This window comes from Brassica napus, chromosome C4 (genome assembly GCF_020379485.1).
Source record: "Brassica napus cultivar Da-Ae chromosome C4, Da-Ae, whole genome shotgun sequence".
Classification (NCBI taxonomy): domain Eukaryota; kingdom Viridiplantae; phylum Streptophyta; class Magnoliopsida; order Brassicales; family Brassicaceae; genus Brassica; species Brassica napus.
In genome coordinates, this window is record NC_063447.1 from 51,766,330 (window position 1) to 51,783,775 (window position 17,446).

Consider the following 17,446-nt stretch of genomic DNA (forward strand, 5'->3'; position numbering starts at 1 on the left):
ATGGAAGGTAGAAAGTTCTCTGCTGCAGAGAAAGGTAAAGGCCCAGTCTTGGACCGCAACAAAGCACCTCGAACGGCTAGAGTCAGAGTGCAAGGACCGGCCAACGATGACCTACTACACAAGCACTCTCTCACTATCATTGGCAGAGTAACCAAACCATCCGTACAAAAGATGTGGTCATTAATAGCCTTCTTTACAGAGCTTTGGAAGTCAGACGTCAGACCCATTGGCTCAGACCTTGGACAAGGAATGTTCCAATTCCAGTTCCAAAATGAAGCAGACCTACTGGCTGTTCTTGAAAAAAGACCATACCACTTTGCTAAATGGATGGTGATGGTGGAGCGATGGGAACCGACAACAGATCCTACATTTCCATCACTCATACCATTTTGGATTAAAGTCCAAGGAATCCCAATACACCTATGGACGGAGGAAACAGTTAAAAGCATTGGAGAAGACATAGGGATTTATGAAGAAGCTGAAATCACTAACTTCTCAGTCCGGATGAGAGTGCAGATAAATGGAAGATTACCTCTCATTAAGAAGACTACGATAGAATACCCTAACGGTGATGAGGTCTTGGTACACCTGGTGTATGAGAAACTTGAAAAACACTGCACTCAATGCCACAAACTTGATCATGAAAGGGGAGACTGCTTACAAGCAAAGGCTCTGAAGCGAGAAATGGAAGCAAGGAGTCAAGTGAAGGATGATGCTGACTCTTGTGCCCAGCCCGGGGTAAGATATGAGGTAGAACCAAAGCACAACACTCCCTTCCAGTTCCCAGCATCAAGACCAATGGAACTTGAATCCAACCCGAGATACCGAGCCTCAGTTGATTCCCGCAGAGATCAGGGGCAACGATATTTCGAGACCAGAAAACCTTCGCACACGACCAGAGATAGAGCTTACAGAGACAGAAGCTGGGAGCACACATCTAGCAGAACAGAAAGATACCCAACCTACTCTCGAAGCATAAGAGAATATCATCCTTACAGAGAAAGATCATCTCGCCAGATGATGTACAAAGAAGTAGGTAGACGCCCTAACCCCGTCTCAGATCTGCGACAACAATTACTTGCCAAAGATGATCAACTTCCAGTAGAAGCACATACTAACGCCTCTAGCAATAAAAAGGAAACACCTAGGGCGCTTATCTCGACTCAAGAATTATCTGCAAGGGGGATTCCCCTTCAGATGCGTCAAAACACACAGATTGTGTTACGTGACAATCAAGACTTCCCTCTGGAAGCACTTGAAGAAGCAATGGGTGAAGTCAGAGAAGTTATGAATCAATATGTTGCATGCCCCGATCCAACAGAAAGCGCTGCAAGAAGAGAGAGAGTGCGTTTGGCAGAAGAACAAGGAGAAGTTGAAGAAACCGCTGAGATGATGCTCAGTGCCTCACTAGCAACACAAAGCAGAGCCCACAGCGAGAGAATCTACCAGAAACAGAGGAAAGAATCCCAGCAAAGCTCAGAATTGGAACAATCTCCTTCACATCGCCAGAGTCTGGAGAAAGAGTCCCAGTAAAACTCCGACTTGGCCCTTCCCCACCAGCTAAAGTGCATGAAGAGGTAGAACTGGGCAACACTGTTAAACGAAAACCTGGAAGGCCCCCAGGACGAAAGAAAGTTGCAAGCAGCCCCAAAGTTGCAAGTAGTCCCAAGCTTTTATTAGCTTCCAGTGCAAAAAAGCGCAAACCCCCCCTGAACAAAGCACCTCCATGTTGGCGACGCTTAAACCCAGGCAAGGAAGCTGGAACTACAAGCAGACAGACTAAGAGCAAAGTAACGACTTCTAGAGAAAGTGGAAGTCACCGCACTACTGGATCAGGATCAGATAACCAACCTCTTCGCAATATGATCCCTACAGGCCGCAAGAATCAGAGGACGGATTTTCCGAATCCGTCTCATCTCGGTCCTTAAAAATTATGAGTTGGAACTGTCAAGGTTTGGGGAATCCCTTGACAGTCCAACGTCTCCGGGAGATTAAGCGCACCATCTTTCCGGATATCATTTTCTTGTGCGAAACAAAAAACCCCTCTGCGTTTGTACTAGACAAAACTCAGCAACTTGGCTATGAATATCATGATCTGATTCCGCCTACTGGTCATGGAGCAGGAGGTTTAGCTCTGTTGTGGAAAGAAGAGATCAAACTTGAAGTTCTTGATGCTACTCCTAATTTGTATGACACTCGCATTGAATACCAAGATAAAGTTTTTTATGCCTCGTTCATATACGGCGACACTGATAAACAGAAGCGGAAAGTACTCTGGCAGTATCTAGTTAGCCTTGCAGAGATGAGGGATTCCTCATGGTTCATTACTGGTGATTTTAACGACCTCATCTGCAACGAGGAGAAAGTAGGAGGGCCCGATAGAGCTGAAGGTTCCTTTGGAGATTTCCGAACGTTTTTCTCTGAGGGCGATTTATATGATTTACCACACTCAGGAGATCCTCTCTCATGGCGGGGGCAGAGAGAATAATATGTATATAAGAAGACGGCTGCTTAGAGGAGTGATCTGTTCATCTAACACACGGAGTACTTGGTGCGGTGCCGATTAGATAGAGCTGCGGGAAACTCGAAATGGGCTGAAGACTTCCCGACAGCTAGATGTATGTATCTAGCTTACGAAGGCTCGGACCACAAACCTGTACTGTCAATTTTCGAGCCGGGGGAAAAGAAGCGACGAGGCATTTTTCGATATGACAGACGAATGAAAGATAATCCAGAAGTTACTGATATTGTGAAGCAAGCATGGAAAGAATCGAGTAACAAAACCATATCTGGTCGGATAGCAGCAGTTAGAGGCGCCATCTCCCTTTGGAATAAAAAGAAGCAAAACAACAGCAGGATCCTAATCCAACAAAAACAAGAGGAACTGGAAACTGCATTGTCCAGTGCGATCAACGACACAGGTTTAATCAACAAAATCTCTCAGGACCTACAAGTCGCATATACAGCGGAGGAAGCCTACTGGAAGCAGAGGAGTCGGCTCCTATGGCTAAGATTAGGAGACAGAAACTCAGGTTATTTTCATGCCACAACCAAGAACAGAAAGAGGGCTAATACTTTCTCAGTAATTGAAGATACCGACGGCAAGATGGTTTTCAAAGAAGGGCAAATCTCGAAGGTGGTGGTTCAATACTTCCATAACCTGTTCACAAGCATCGATGGAGACAGGGAAAATATTGTTGAAATGGCGCTCCAGCCGCGGATCACCCCAGACGATAATGCTGCCCTGATTAAGATCCCGTCCCCTTCGGAAATCAAAGATGCGGTCTTCTCGATTCATGCAGACAAAGCACCCGGACCGGACGGATTCTCGGCTAGCTTTTTTCACTCCAACTGGGACTCCATTGGAAGTGATATCTCTGAAGAAATTCAAACTTTTTTCACCACTGGTTCCTTGCCTCCGAAGATAAATGAGACTTTTATCAGACTTATTCCCAAGATCAAGAACCCGCGAACAGTGGCTGATTATAGACCCATTGATCTATGCAATGTATACTACAAAATCATCTCGAAGATCCTGACGAAACGGCTTCGGCCTCTCTTATCGTCAATCATCTCAGAGAATCAGTCCGCATTTGTACCGGGGAGAGCGATTGCTGATAATGTCCTCATTACACATGAGGTCTTACACTATCTAAAGACCTCAAAAGCAGAGAAGAGATGTGCCATGGCCGTGAAAACGGACATGAGCAAAGCATACGACCGACTTGAATGGGAGTTCATTCGGTTAGTTTTGCAGCGAATGGGATTCCATGAGAAATGGATTCACTGGATCATGGAATGTATATCCTCCGTTACCTACGCCTTCCTCATTAACGGCTCGCCTAGAGGAAGAGTTAAACCGAGTCGAGGTATCCGTCAAGGAGATCCTCTTTCACCGTACATATTCATTTTGTGCAGCGAGGTGCTATCGGGGTTGTGTAACAAAGCTCAGGAGGATGGATTGCTTGAAGGGATCCGGGTCGCAAAAGGGTGTCCAAGAGTTAATCACCTACTCTTTGCGGACGACACCATGTTCTTCTCCAAAGCGGATAAAGCGAGCAGTCTTGCGCTGAAAACCATACTGCAACAGTATGAGACAGCCTCTGGTCAGTCCATTAACACAGCCAAATCATCTATAACATTCTCCAAAAAAGCCCCGGGGAATCTGAAAGCGGGGATTAAAGACTGCCTACACATACAAAGAGAAGGAGGAGTGGGAAAATATCTCGGCTTACCCGAGCACTTTGGAAGGCGGAAAAGAGATTTATTCACCTCCATTGTTGATCGAATCAAGCAAAAAGCAAGCGGCTGGTCTAATAGATTTCTCTCGACTGCTGGAAAAATGACCATGATCAAGAGTGTGCTATCTCCGGTCCCCTCACATGCAATGACATGTTTTAAATTGCCTGTATCACTATGCAAACGCATACAGTCTGCAGTAACGAGGTTCTGGTGGGATGATAAGGACGGGAAACGGAAAATGTCATGGGTAGCTTGGTCGACAATGACAAAACACAAGAGCCAAGGAGGTCTAGGATTCATGGACTTTCAGAGTTACAACGATGCCTTCTTGGCGAAGCTTAGCTGGTGGCTGCTACACAATCCCACGTCTCTACTTGGAAAAATCCTGTTGGGAAAATATTGCAAAGAGGAGTCCTTCCTCACAGTCACTGATAAGGCTACTGAATCACATGGATGGCGAGGGATTCTAATTGGCCGAGACCTCCTCAAGACAAACATTGGATGGGCGGTAGGAAATGGGGAATCAATCAAGGTTTGGGATGATAACTGGATGAGCTTCTCTGGACAAGCAAGGCCAATGGGACCTGCCCCTGAAGATCAACTGAAGCTACTAGTGAAAGATCTTCTCCTACCGGATAATGGTGGTTGGCATAGAGAAAAGATCCAGCAGTTGCTACCCTTCGAGGAGGAAAGAATATTGTTGATCAAGCCAAGCAAAACAGGGTGTCAAGATAAAATTATCTGGCTAAAATCTAAAGATGGAGTCTACTCAACAAAATCTGGCTATTGGACAGCATGTGAACAACGAGAGATGCCAGTACAGGTCCAACAAGTGCCCCCTTTTGACTGGGAAAAAGAAATATGGAAGTTGAATACTGACCCAAAAATCAAGCTGTTTATTTGGAAGATTTTCCAAGGAGCTCTCCCGACAAGCGAAGCACTGGAAGCTAGAAATATAAATGTGGAAGCAAGGTGTTTTCGATGTGGTAGCCTGAATCTATCAATCATCTCTTTTTTCATTGTGAGTTTGCTCAACGTGTATGGGGCCTTGCCCCCTTCACCTCCAACTTTGATGCGAGAGGACTGGTAGATTTAGCTGCAGAGTGGAATGGGATTGTCACGAAAGAGTGTCTCCCACCAATTGGAATAGCCACCGGAAAACTTACTCCATGGATATTGTGGACAATCTGGAAAGTTCGTAATGAGCTGATCTTCCAGAACAAGGATGCTTCACCGAAGGAGACTATGTTGCGAGCGATAGTCGTGGCTCGAGAATGGCTTAATGAGCAGATTGCAGTATATCACACAACAAGGAAAGCAGCTGGCGTCACGACGAATTTTGAAGGTTATTTAAAAATTCAAACAGATGCAGCATGGCGCATGGATAGATCGGTGGCTGGACTAGCTTGGACGGTACACAACGAGGAAGGGCCCAGATCGTTTGCTTCTCAATGCTACTACGTTGCTTCCCCACTTATTGCAGAAGCACTGGCTCTACGGGAAGCTATCACTATGTGTTTTTCTCTGAACCGCCGAAGACTTCACTTTGAATCGGACTCTAGACAATTAATCCAAGCAGTCAATGGAGGACACCCCCCACCGGAGATTTATGGTTTAGTTGCTGATATCTTAGTTCTAAGTTCCCTTCTTGATGCTGTTTACTTCAGTTGGATCCCTAGGGACAAAAACAATATCTCTGATTCAGTAGCAAAGAATGCTCTGCTCTCTGCAGTTGCTGTAATGAACCCTCCTTTTGGAGTTTAAGTTTGAATGAAAGTTTGTGTTCCAAAAAAAAAAAAAAAAAAAAAAAAAAAAAGAACAATCTGCGAAGTAGATGATATCTCTAAATATTGCGACAAAGGTTTTTTTTTTGAAAAAGGGGTTAGTACTACAAAGTTGAGTAGGCAAACCAAGCTACCAAAGCTATAGTGTATATATAGAGAGACATATAGATAGATATACATTCATACCAAAACGACGACATCTTCGGTCTCAACATGTTCACGATGTATCTTTTTTCTTCGTTTTCTCTTATTGTGATCCTGTTCACATCTCTCATCTTCATTTCCATTTCCTCACTCCAAACTCCCAAGGTAAAACTAAGTCTTCTTAATCGTTTTATATTTTTGAATTGTGTTTTTTAGTGATAAATTTGTATTTGGAACATTATTAATTTTGATCCGTAATCCCGTAACATACATGTGAAACTTCTTTTGTAGCATTATGTAGTGTACATGGGCAGCTCCATTGAAGCTGATGTGCATAACAGTGAAGCTTATTATCTCCAAATGTTGGACACTCTTCTTCCGAGGTTGCTTATATATATATCTTCTACTTCGACGTAGAGTATATATAAGAGTTTTGACTTGAGGGGCCGCTTATTTTTCTATTGTAGTAGTTATATTTGTTAAGGGTCCTTGTTCTATGGCTTAAAATTCAAGGGTTTCCCAAGACCAAATTTTGCCCAATCATAACTAAGTGAAATACCAATGAATGAATGACAGATCTTAAAAAATACTGACAACGTCTTAAACCAAAAAACTGAAATATTACCAAAAATTTTATTTATTGTATAAAAATCGATTTAGATGTAATGAACTAATGATGATTGTGCAGAGAAGAGAGTGAGAGAAGAAAAGGAGTACATCATTACAAGCATGCCTTTAGAGGCTTCTCCGCTATGCTTACAGAAGAAGAAGCTGCAGCACTTTCTGGTACTCCTTACTTTGTATACTAAATATTGTATTCATTGGTTAAGAAAAGTTTACAACTAATTGAACAGTCTTTATCTAAGAAACGTCATAATTGAACAAACGTCATAACTCCTTACTTTGTTCAATTAGTCTAAGAAACGTAAATGAGTCTTTGTTAGTGTGTTATTATAATAGTACGACTTCATCGCCAACTGTGCTATTTTGCATGGTTTATACTGGCCTTCGCCTTACGATTTACCAGTGGCTTTGAAGGGTGACGATATATATTTATCCTCTAGACTATATTTGAGAAGTGATTTTGTCACATGTCCTCTTTACAATCAATTTCACAAAACAAATATGACATGGCTATTGAAATTGATGACATGACTTCCGAAAAAATATGACATGGATAATTTCATTTAATGTTGATTTATATTTTTGGCAAATTTATTAGAATATGGTAATAATTCATATATTACATTTAATATTGATATTTGTTTTTGGTAATTTTTTTTTTTAAATATGGTAATAGCTCATACACCATCTATAAAATAAATAAATTCATATATAACATTTCAAATTTCGAAATATTATTATTTTTGTATAATTATACAATTTGTATTACTAAAACTTTCAAAAAATTCTACAATTATTTAAAAATTTAAATATCTAATCGTAAGAACATTAGTTTCTTATATATCTACAAATTTTATAAATATTGTTTAGGCTAATTTTTTGATAATTATACAATTTTATATCATTTTATTAGTTTTATACAAATTGATTTAATATATATCAAATCTATATTAAATATTGGTAAGAAAATAGTAAAATCTATAATATTTAATAAAATTTATTTTTAATTATAAGTTAGATTTAAAAAATTTCTTACTGCACATGGCGAGGAAAACACCTAGTTATTATGAAAAGTGATGAGATCTGTGTGTGATATTGCAGGACACGATGAGGTAGTGTCTGTGTTCGAAGATCCGATGCTTCAACTTCACACAACTCGGTCGTGGGATTTTTTGGATTCACTTTCTAGAGTTTCTTCTTCATTTCCAATTTATAACAGTTTTCATGGCTCATCTGATATCATCATTGGCGTTGTGGATACCGGTGAGAACACTATGTTAAAAACGTTTTGTCCTAATAAATAGACGGTCTCAACCTTTGTGTAAACTCAATATACATACTACTATAAATAATAAACGTCTGAAAGACAAACGATCCAACAACAAAATAATCAAACTATTTGGCCGTTCTATGCTATTTCGATTCAATGATTAATAATAAAGACTTAGGAATACAAGTATTTTCTATTAAAAAATGGAACTCTTATTTCAAAAATAATTAATTATAATTAAATAAAATATTTTGAATACTTAAAAAAAAAATCGTTTTCAAAACGGAAGGCCACGTAAAAATGTAGAACATCACGTACGTTTCTAAACAGAGACTCATAAGAAATAGATTTTAGAAGTTAAGCACGATATAATTAAAAACGTTCAAATCCAATTCCAATCTGGTATACTAATTGAGCAGCATTAGAATTTTTGTTTACTAAGAATTTTAATTTGTGCTAGTGCAGTTCGTATTCATAATTAGCATAAGAAAATTGCTATTTGGATGCCGTATTTGAAAATTTTCTTCTTTTTTAATTGTCTATCGACTATCGGAAATCCCAAATTTTATATCTGAATGTAAAAAAATAATTAAACTGTGCAACGATCCTAATAATGGTATATGGCTAAATTCATAAAATATATATATACAGGTATATGGCCAGAGTCTCCAAGTTTCAGTGATAAAGGGTTCGGAGAAATACCTTCAAAGTGGAAAGGTATTTGCATGGAAGGTCCTGACTTCAACAAATCCAACTGTAACAGGTCTCTTCCAGAAACTGTTATAACTTTTCCTCTTTAATAAAACAATATTTTATGTAAACAATTTCTGGTTTGTTTTTGCTTCTTTTTTTTTTGCAAGGTTTGTTTGTTTTTACTTCCTTTTAGATATAATGAAGGCTATGGAACAATGAATTAATATATATATATATATATATATATATATATATATATATATATTAAAATTAAATATAATAATAGTTGCATATAACAAAATCTTAAAATATTATTATAATTTATGTGCATTATTTGGCACATACAGAAGTTATGATTTAAGGAAAATGCATTTGATGTGTATTGAAAGTTTGAAACTGAAGCAATTTATTTTATTTCTTTGCCAACGAAGCAATTTATTATTATTACAATGAAGAAAAGGGAATAGTGTGAATGAGAAATTTTTAATGAAAACTTTGTCGGATAGTGCAGAAAGCTGATCGGAGCAAGATATTACAAATCAACCGGAGCTACGTCAGCAAGAGATTCCAACGGTCATGGGACCCACACGGCCTCAACGGTGGCAGGAGCACACGTGGTCGGAGCCAGTGACCGAGGCCTTGCGCGTGGGACGGCCAAAGGAGGCCAACCAGGCTGTAGGATAGCCGCGTACAAGACCTGCACCGCCGACGGTTGCTCTGGCTCCGCCATGTTGAAGGCTATGGACGACGCAGTGCATGACGGCGTTGACATCATCTCTATCTCCATCGGCTTGAATGCTGCTTTTACATCAGATTACCTGTCCGATCCAATTGCCATCGGAGCCTTCCATGCAGAGCTCAAGGGCATTATGGTCATTGCTTCTGCGGGTAACGACGGCCCCAATGCTTCCACCGTCACCAACGTTGCACCGTGGTTGTTCACGGTGGCTGCTTCCAACATTGACAGAGATTTTCAGTCCTCCGTTATCTTGGGAAGCGGCAAAGTTATACGAGTAAGCTTGCATGCTTGCTTCATTCATTATATATAAGTATGAGTTAGAAAGATTCATATAGAGCAAGAAAGTTTTTTTTTGCTAACTAAAGTGGTTTCATCTATTTGCCGCAAACCAAGTATCGTGAATAGTATCAAATCCATGTTGCGGTAGTGCTAGCCGGAACTCCTTTACCACTTGGACCAATGCGTTCTGATTAAAAAAAGTTTATTTTTCTATTAAGGTTTTTGCGTTAAGCAACTAGGATTGTGCTTTCCAGGTAGAGGTTCATGTAATAAGAGTTAGATGACTTGTGCATCTGAGGTAACTAGGTAAGATTGGGTAATGGATTGAATAGTCAATATTTGTTTCATATATTGCATGTAGGAGTTCTTTTAAGAAACTTTCGGTTGGGATTCCCGTAAAGCTTAGAACCCCACAATTACATACGCTTATATAATATATACATACATATACATGTATTTTAAGAACCTATGAGTAAGAAACCCCCAATAAGGTTGCTCTTACATGCCCTTAAGATGATGCATGAGTCCTTATGTGTGTCTTCGAGATGATGCATTTTCTACTCAATTTTGAAGATAGTTTCACTTTAATATCAACAACTTACTCTAATCAATTTAGCATGGATCGTGATACCATGATAGATGGTTTTGCAATAACAATCATCAATCAAAGGGTAGATAATTAATTCATTACTCTTTGAGGGTTTTGTAGGGAGCAGGGATACATTTCTCGAATTCCACAAGACCTAAGGCATACTCTCTTGTGTATGCAAGAAATGCTGCTGCTGCATCTAAACCTGTCGAAGATGCAAGGTTTTCTATATATACAACACAATCTTATAATATAAAATAATGTGAAAATTGCAGATTTATTTATATCTGCGTTATGTGTGAAAAAAAATGAAGGACATGTCTTCCTGGATCCTTGGACCCCAAGAAAGTGTCCGGGAAGGTTGTTGTTTGTGTGATGCCAAGAGATGCAGTTATAACAAAGCAAATTATAAAGGTGGTGGTAGAGGATGCCGGAGCTAGAGGTTTGATTCTGGTAAACCAGAAAGAGAAGATTCGTGCTTCCGATTTTGGTCACTTTCCTTTCTCGGAAGTTGATATGACTGATGGGTACAAGATTCTAAAGTACATGCTTCACACCAAGAGTCCAACAGTTAAAATTGTCCCAACCGTTGAGATCAAACCCACGAAACCTGCACCCGTTGTTGCACTCTTCTCATCTAGAGGTCCTGCCTCTCTAACAGAGAACATTCTCAAGGTTTAATATCCGTTATCAACCTTTTCTTGTTCTAAATATTAGAAATGATAAACTGATTTAGTATGCTGAGAATTTGTTATATTGGTTGATTCAAGAAATTGAATCTTAAATGAAAAAAATTAGTTGAATAGTCACCTAATTACTGTGTTTCGTGTTGACCATTGTAGATGTTTATAAATATCATAAAGTCATTGATTATGTGTGTGCATTGTTCTCAGCCGGATGTAATGGCACCTGGTGTTTTGATTTTGGCGGCTTTACCTCCACCCAAAACAGCTAAACCATCCACACCAGAGTTTGGGTTAAGGTCAGGAACGTCCATGTCCTGCCCTCACGTAAGTGGAGCCGCCGCTTTCGTCAAGGCTCATCGCCCTTCTTGGACGCCTTCCATGATCAAATCCGCCCTTATGACCACAGGTATTGCATCTTCTTCTTTTGCTTTCATGTATGGTCTTTTAATTTTCAAAAACTATTTTTTTTATAAGAAAATTTTGAATATGTATTGTAAAATTTGAACAATTTTGAGACGACCTGATTAGATGATTTATCTCATGTCATGTTATACTTGGCTTGATGTAGCAATGACATATGACAACATGAGAAGACCAGTGACAAACACTTCCGGTCTCACATCAACACCTCACGAAACGGGTGCAGGAGAGATCAGTCCTCAACGTGCAATCAATCCGGGACTTGTCTTTGAGACAACCACCCAAGATTATCTCCAATTCCTCTGCTACTACGGCTACTCTCAAAAGACCATTAGCAAAACACTCACTAAAGCAACTAAATTCAGTTGCCCCAAAAAGACTTCTAAAGATCTTATCTCAGACATCAACTACCCGTCCATCTCCATCGGAAACCTGCGTCGCGGCCAACGTAAAATGATCAAAAGAAGTGTCACAAATGTAGGATTGGAGAAGAACGTGACGTACGTTGCGCATATTGAAGCTCCAGAAGGATTGGTGGTTAAGGTTGCACCAAAGAGACTTGTGTTTGGAGAAAACGTGCACAAGGTTTCATTTAAGGTTTGGTTCTATGGGGAGAAGAGTGCATCAAAGCGTTATCATCATGGATCTTTAGAATGGTCAGATGGTTACCACTCGGTCCGGTCGGTTTTTTCAGTTAACATTAATTAATGGCTAAGAAAGCCCCTGCAAGAACAATAATGACAGTTTTATTGTAACTAGAGATTTTGCCCGGGCTACGCCCGGGATTAGACACATGTAAAAGATTTAATACATATACTACATCCCTTGATATTGAATTATTAACCACATACAGTGAAACCTCTATAAATTAATAATGTTTGGGCTACACCAAAACTATAATTTTTTTATTAATTTATATAGATTAATTTATCGATATACTAATTGAACCAAAAATTCAATTTGAGACTATAAAATTATATTATTTTATAGAGATTTTTAGTATATATTAATTTAAAGTGTATTAATTTAAAGAGGTTATACTGTATTGAATTAGAAATGAGTAAAACTTACAATTTATCATTTTTACTATCTAAAAATACATATAGACAGATGAGCAAATGTGTAATGAAGCAAAAATAATTAATTCTAAGTTATGATCCAAATATTTTTAATCTTATATATTTGGTTATTAAGAAAATAAATTATTAATCATAAGTAAAGTTCATCTGATTGTGATATACATAAACCATATATTTTATGTACACGCGGTTTATATATTTTAAATTTGTTAATTTATCATTTTTACTATATTGAGGATTGTTTTGTTTGATTTATATTTTTTATAAAATTTATTGATTTTATAATTTTAAATATTTTCCTCTGATTCTTCTAAATTTAGAATATGATTTGCTAAAACAGTGTAGTATAACCACATATATTTGCTGTCATAAAATATGCTTACAATTCTTTAAACCAAAAAATGAATTGCATGATTAACACAATTTAGTTTGGTGTTATTTTTCTTCCTAGTCGTTAATATCTGTTGACTTCCTATGGTAAGATGTTATATTTCATGTATTATTTTTTAATTTTCATTTGAAACTTTAATTTATGTTTCTAGAGTTATTACTAATTATCTTGCACTCTGATTATTTTTAAAGATATCAAGTAATATGGATTTCTAATCTTTCATAATATGGAATTAATAATCATTATCAACATCATTTTCATTTTTGCTCTTCAGTGAATGAAAATCTCCAAAAATATTGAAAATGTGAATGATAGTTTAATTAAGATTCGATTGGATGTTGTATAACTTTTTTTCTACTTGGGGAGATAAAATTTGTGAATGAATTGATGAAGATAGATTGGGATGCACTTATTATATCCGATGGTATAATACAATAACTTGTTAGGATACGAATAAAGAAACATAAAGAGGTTGGAGAGCGTATTTTTTTCAATAAGGCAGAAACTGATTAATTGTTTGAAATTAGCCGCTTTTTAATCCCATACAGAGAGGTATAAATTTTGATATGCGGTAATTTTTTAATATGAAAGCTTCATTCTAGGTGACTATTTTGTTTGTATAAATGTATTTTTAGTATATGCGTGTTTATAAGTAAGCTTATACAACTTTTATTTTCGTTTATGGATTTTGGAGATATATTCTTTGTATACTGCGTATTTACCTTATCTGTGTTAAAATAATTTATTTCAATTTTTTGTTTTTCTTTTAAAAATAAAAGTTTGTGAAATTACTTGGTAGGTATGCGCTTATAGTGCAAAACACAGCGATTGATTGTATTTTTAACCCAAAAATATAGGGAGGTGTTTTAGGAACATTTTTTTATTGGGAGTATTGTTGTTGGTCGTGTAACTTTGACATATCAATGCATTGTCAGCCTTAACTCTATGGTTCAGATGTTCAATAGATGGTGAGATTTCATAAATTTATCTTTTTTTACCATCTTCATAAATTTATCTTTCACAATTTCTTTGTGTTAGTTACAATGCAATTATGCATGATCGGATCTAAGCCAGTAAAACATTAGCTTTGGTCCTCAAATATTTGAAAAACATTTGCAAAAAAGAAACCCCAAATTTTAAAAACAATATTAAAGTTTTTTTTAGAAATGATCAAGTTCCCAAAATTTCAGATCCGGCCCCGCAATTATTCAATTGGCTATCATGTTACTTGTTCCAAAAATACTGAAAGTTAAAATATAATTTTTGCATTCAAATTATGTTTTATGTTTATCTACAAAATATGATCTATAATTATCTTAGTGGATAAAAGCTGTTACCAATGGTTTAGCACAATTATCTTTTAATCTCAAATTGTGTTTATTTAAAAAGATGAAAAATAGAATATATTTAGTTTCTAAAATTGTTGATTGCAATATTTTTCTCAGTACATTGTTTATTTTGGTTATCAACCTAACTAACCTCGTAAAGATTGGATTATCTTTATTTGATGTTTCTCATTAAGCTTGATTCTCACACATTTTATCAAAATAGCGATTATTTTGTTCTAATAAATAAGCACAATGCATCATAAACTCAATCTCGGTGTTTAGAAGAAACCATCGAATTAAACCTTACAGAAACGAAGCAATTATAAACTTAAAAAAAAAAAACACAATCATATGAAGAGTAATAAAACCCAGAGATTTCAACTCCTGAGTAATCGTATGTTGTTTGACTTGCAAATAATTTATGATTTCAATAGTCCTAATAAGTCCTAACAAAACTACATGTTTCCTTTTCTCTCTTGTACTCTCTTCTAAATAACCTAACAAACAGATGAAACTAAGAAGTCATCTGTTTATATATTTTATTTGAACTACGATCTCTTTATATATACTGCCAAAAGGACTGGTTTAAGCCCCTTCCAAGCATCGGGTTGTAAGTTGTAACTGAGCTCGGGCTTCATCATGCTGAAACTAAGAAGTCATCTTCCTCTGTTAGAATAGTTTGCTGAATCTTTGGGTCTGAGATCAGAGGTGAAGAGGAGCCAGTGAAAGGACTCTTCAGTTCCCAGTTCTCAATGGCACTTGTGACTGCAAGGACTCCGTTGAGGCAACCGTCCTCAAAGTATCCTCGTAGATCCTTTATCCGCCTATGTTCTGGTTGATTTGTTGATCTGTGTTTGAACGACATGTCAACAACCACTCCTCTCTGACTCAGGTTCTGTCAACATAAATATACATCGTTAATGTTACAGATCATTTAATTCACATAACAAAATAAAAATCTCACAACTAACTCAACAAAACAGATCACGATCAACAATTCAAAGGGCAATCAAGTAGTCCTTGGAACAATGTAACACTGAGAAACAGAATTATCTAACCAATAAATATTAATAAAATGATAAATTAATAAACTTGGAAGTTTTTCAATCCTCCAACAAATTAATAATACTTGATAACAAAAACATTGAAAAAATTTTACTATTTTTTCTTGTATTTCCTAGCTGCAATAATAAACGAAATTTCTTACAAAGCTTGTAACACTCCAATTCTCCTTGTGGAATCAGTTGGATTAGATATGATAAGAGTTTCAGAGCAAAGAGGTACATACAGTTTTCCAGGACTAAGATCCAAGGTGAAGCCTAGGTTGCCTTCTCTACACGAACGACCACTCTGTGATAGAGTGTTGTTGACTTTTTCTCGTCTCTAACTGTCTTCCCTCGGACTACAACCTATTCCATCACGGAGTAAAGAAGTGACAGCAGTCATCACCGTACTCTGAAGCCAAAATTGTTCAAAAAACGACTAATGTCATTAAATAACACTTCATGTATATTGCAGAACCAAAGCATCTCTAGAAAGGTAAAGAGATTCAATCAGACTCCTTTAGTTAGCCTTTTCTTTTTCCTGTTTCAGGAACTTCAATAAAAAGCTCTGGAATCCTAAGAGACTTGATGCTGAGATTTAATGCAAACAATGAAACTAACATGAGAACCACATATCATACCTGGCTCATAAAGGCAGGTGATTTATCAACAGGTCCAATACCACATGAGTTTTTTTGAATGAAGAACAACTGCGGCAGAGGAAACATCATTTACCGCAATTCAATATGAACCCAAAAAAATCATGAAATCATAACCGACCAAGCCAGATAACGTAGCATCTTGATATAGACTGATACATACCTTACTCTCCATCAGAATTTAAAACCAACCCTTTGTCAGACATCTTCTCTTCATGTGAACCGTCTCATGCTTCCATGGGTCGTAAATTGTAACCATAACATATTTTTTTCTTGCGGTACAGAGTTTAAACAACCATCTAGACAGATATCCAGAAGCAAAGTAAGAAGTATGCAGCAACTAAAAAGAATGCATCAAAGAGAGGCACAGTAAAATCTGATACTAACCTGTTAAGTCTATGTTGTGGGCTTGATCTAAGTAGTCTATGCTGTGGTGTATGGTTAAAAGGCGTGAAAATACTGCTGCCAAAAAGGAATCTAACACCCATAGATCTCAACCCCTAACTATACCTTTTTTGTTCATAGATGAGAAGCAGTTCCAAGCCAATAAGAATCCAACCTTTTTCTGTATTTCTCACCTCCCAGAAATTGAATTAATCGGAATCGGTGTTCCAATTCGACTGGCCTGGTGAGACGTCATTAAAATTGAGGGTGCATGAGACTTTTCGGTGGATTTTGGAGGCTTCATGGCCATAGCGTGATCTTCTTCTCTAAAAGGAGGTAGATTTTGGTTTGACGTAACATTAGAGGTTAAATAGGAGGAGTAACAACGGGAGGTGGAACGAAACCACTAAGAATGGATTGAAGAACAGAGGCTAATGATTCATACTGGTTGTGATAAATACAGAGGAGAAACAGCGATTGCAGAGAATGGAAGCGCCAGACACGATCATCGTTTACGTCGAAGACGATTAGGGTTGGAGAGGTGGGCCTCACATGGGTCATGGTTAATTACTATTAAAATTGAACGAAAAGCCTATTTTCTCTTCAGTCTAGAAAAGCGATAATGACATGGCAGTACAAAGTATTCCTATTGGCTAATTTTTTGAGATGACGTGGACATGCTAAATGTTGAGGATATTCCCCTTTTAATATTGTATTGATGTTCGTTGGGTTGTTGTGTGTTGGTTTAATAATTGCTCGATGGTTGTATGTTTGGTTTAGTAACTGTTTGGGTTGTGGATGTGTGCATCAATGAAACTGTTTTCCTTTCTTTGTATGGGTAAAAGTCTTAAGAAAGTGATTAGTACTGAGAAAAAGATCTGTTAACCTGATGAATCAGATCAGGTATCATGGGACTGATCATAAAGTGTAACGACTGGTCCTTTGAAATAACATCCACAACATCAACACTCTGTTCTTATCAAATACCCCAATATATTATCCGAAACTTTCACATTGTCCGGACGGAAAGTTGTCGTAATGAACTTCTGTCCTGATCGTCAGCTAAACTACGAATCACATGTCTAAATAAAC

General features: G+C 37.4%; 3 protein-coding genes and 1 long non-coding RNA gene across 4 annotated transcripts; 3 read left to right on the forward strand and 1 right to left on the reverse strand.

Moving 5' to 3' along the window:
- LOC106447968 lies at window positions 1-1,533 on the forward strand. The gene has a single exon (XM_013889909.2). It carries the CDS (start codon window positions 1-3, stop codon window positions 1,531-1,533), a length of 1,533 nt encoding a protein of 510 aa, XP_013745363.2.
- A 400-nt stretch (window positions 1,534-1,933) lies between these two features.
- On the forward strand, window positions 1,934-6,006 carry LOC106447969. Its single transcript, XM_013889910.2, has 3 exons — window positions 1,934-2,390; window positions 2,568-5,065; window positions 5,269-6,006. Exons 1-3 carry the CDS (start codon window positions 1,934-1,936, stop codon window positions 6,004-6,006), a joined length of 3,693 nt encoding a protein of 1,230 aa, XP_013745364.2.
- Window positions 6,007-6,146: 140 nt separating this feature from the next.
- On the forward strand, window positions 6,147-12,219 carry LOC106447970 (CO(2)-response secreted protease-like). Its single transcript, XM_022702256.2, has 10 exons — window positions 6,147-6,335; window positions 6,462-6,553; window positions 6,859-6,956; window positions 7,896-8,057; window positions 8,716-8,827; window positions 9,269-9,770; window positions 10,485-10,585; window positions 10,679-11,039; window positions 11,258-11,456; window positions 11,619-12,219. Exons 1-10 carry the CDS (start codon window positions 6,240-6,242, stop codon window positions 12,176-12,178), a joined length of 2,283 nt encoding a protein of 760 aa, XP_022557977.1. The 5' UTR covers window positions 6,147-6,239; the 3' UTR covers window positions 12,179-12,219.
- Window positions 12,220-13,512: 1,293 nt separating this feature from the next.
- LOC125586394 lies at window positions 13,513-17,068 on the reverse strand. Its single transcript, XR_007322910.1, has 2 exons — window positions 15,557-17,068; window positions 13,513-15,163 (listed from the first exon to the last, which is right to left on the reverse strand). It is a non-coding gene; the product is annotated as an uncharacterized LOC125586394 (long non-coding RNA).
- Between the last annotated feature and the right edge of the window lie 378 nt (window positions 17,069-17,446).

What these genes read in the sequence shown, in the direction of transcription:
- LOC106447969 (XM_013889910.2), top strand. Translation starts at nt 1,934, where the DNA reads ATGAGTTGGAACTGTCAAGGTTTGGGGAATCCCTTGACAGTCCAACGT. An exon ending in AGGGCCCGATAGAGCTGAAG is followed by an intron (nt 2,391 to 2,567) that starts GTTCCTTTGGAG and finishes GGTGCCGATTAG; the next exon opens with ATAGAGCTGCGGGAAACTCG. An exon ending in AACGAGAGATGCCAGTACAG is followed by an intron (nt 5,066 to 5,268) that starts GTCCAACAAGTG and finishes TTTCATTGTGAG; the next exon opens with TTTGCTCAACGTGTATGGGG.
- LOC106447968 (XM_013889909.2), top strand. Translation starts at nt 1, where the DNA reads ATGGAAGGTAGAAAGTTCTCTGCTGCAGAGAAAGGTAAAGGCCCAGTC.
- LOC106447970 (XM_022702256.2), top strand. Translation starts at nt 6,240, where the DNA reads ATGTTCACGATGTATCTTTTTTCTTCGTTTTCTCTTATTGTGATCCTG. An exon ending in TTGGACACTCTTCTTCCGAG is followed by an intron (nt 6,554 to 6,858) that starts GTTGCTTATATA and finishes ATGATTGTGCAG; the next exon opens with AGAAGAGAGTGAGAGAAGAA. An exon ending in AAACCTGTCGAAGATGCAAG is followed by an intron (nt 10,586 to 10,678) that starts GTTTTCTATATA and finishes AAAAAAATGAAG; the next exon opens with GACATGTCTTCCTGGATCCT.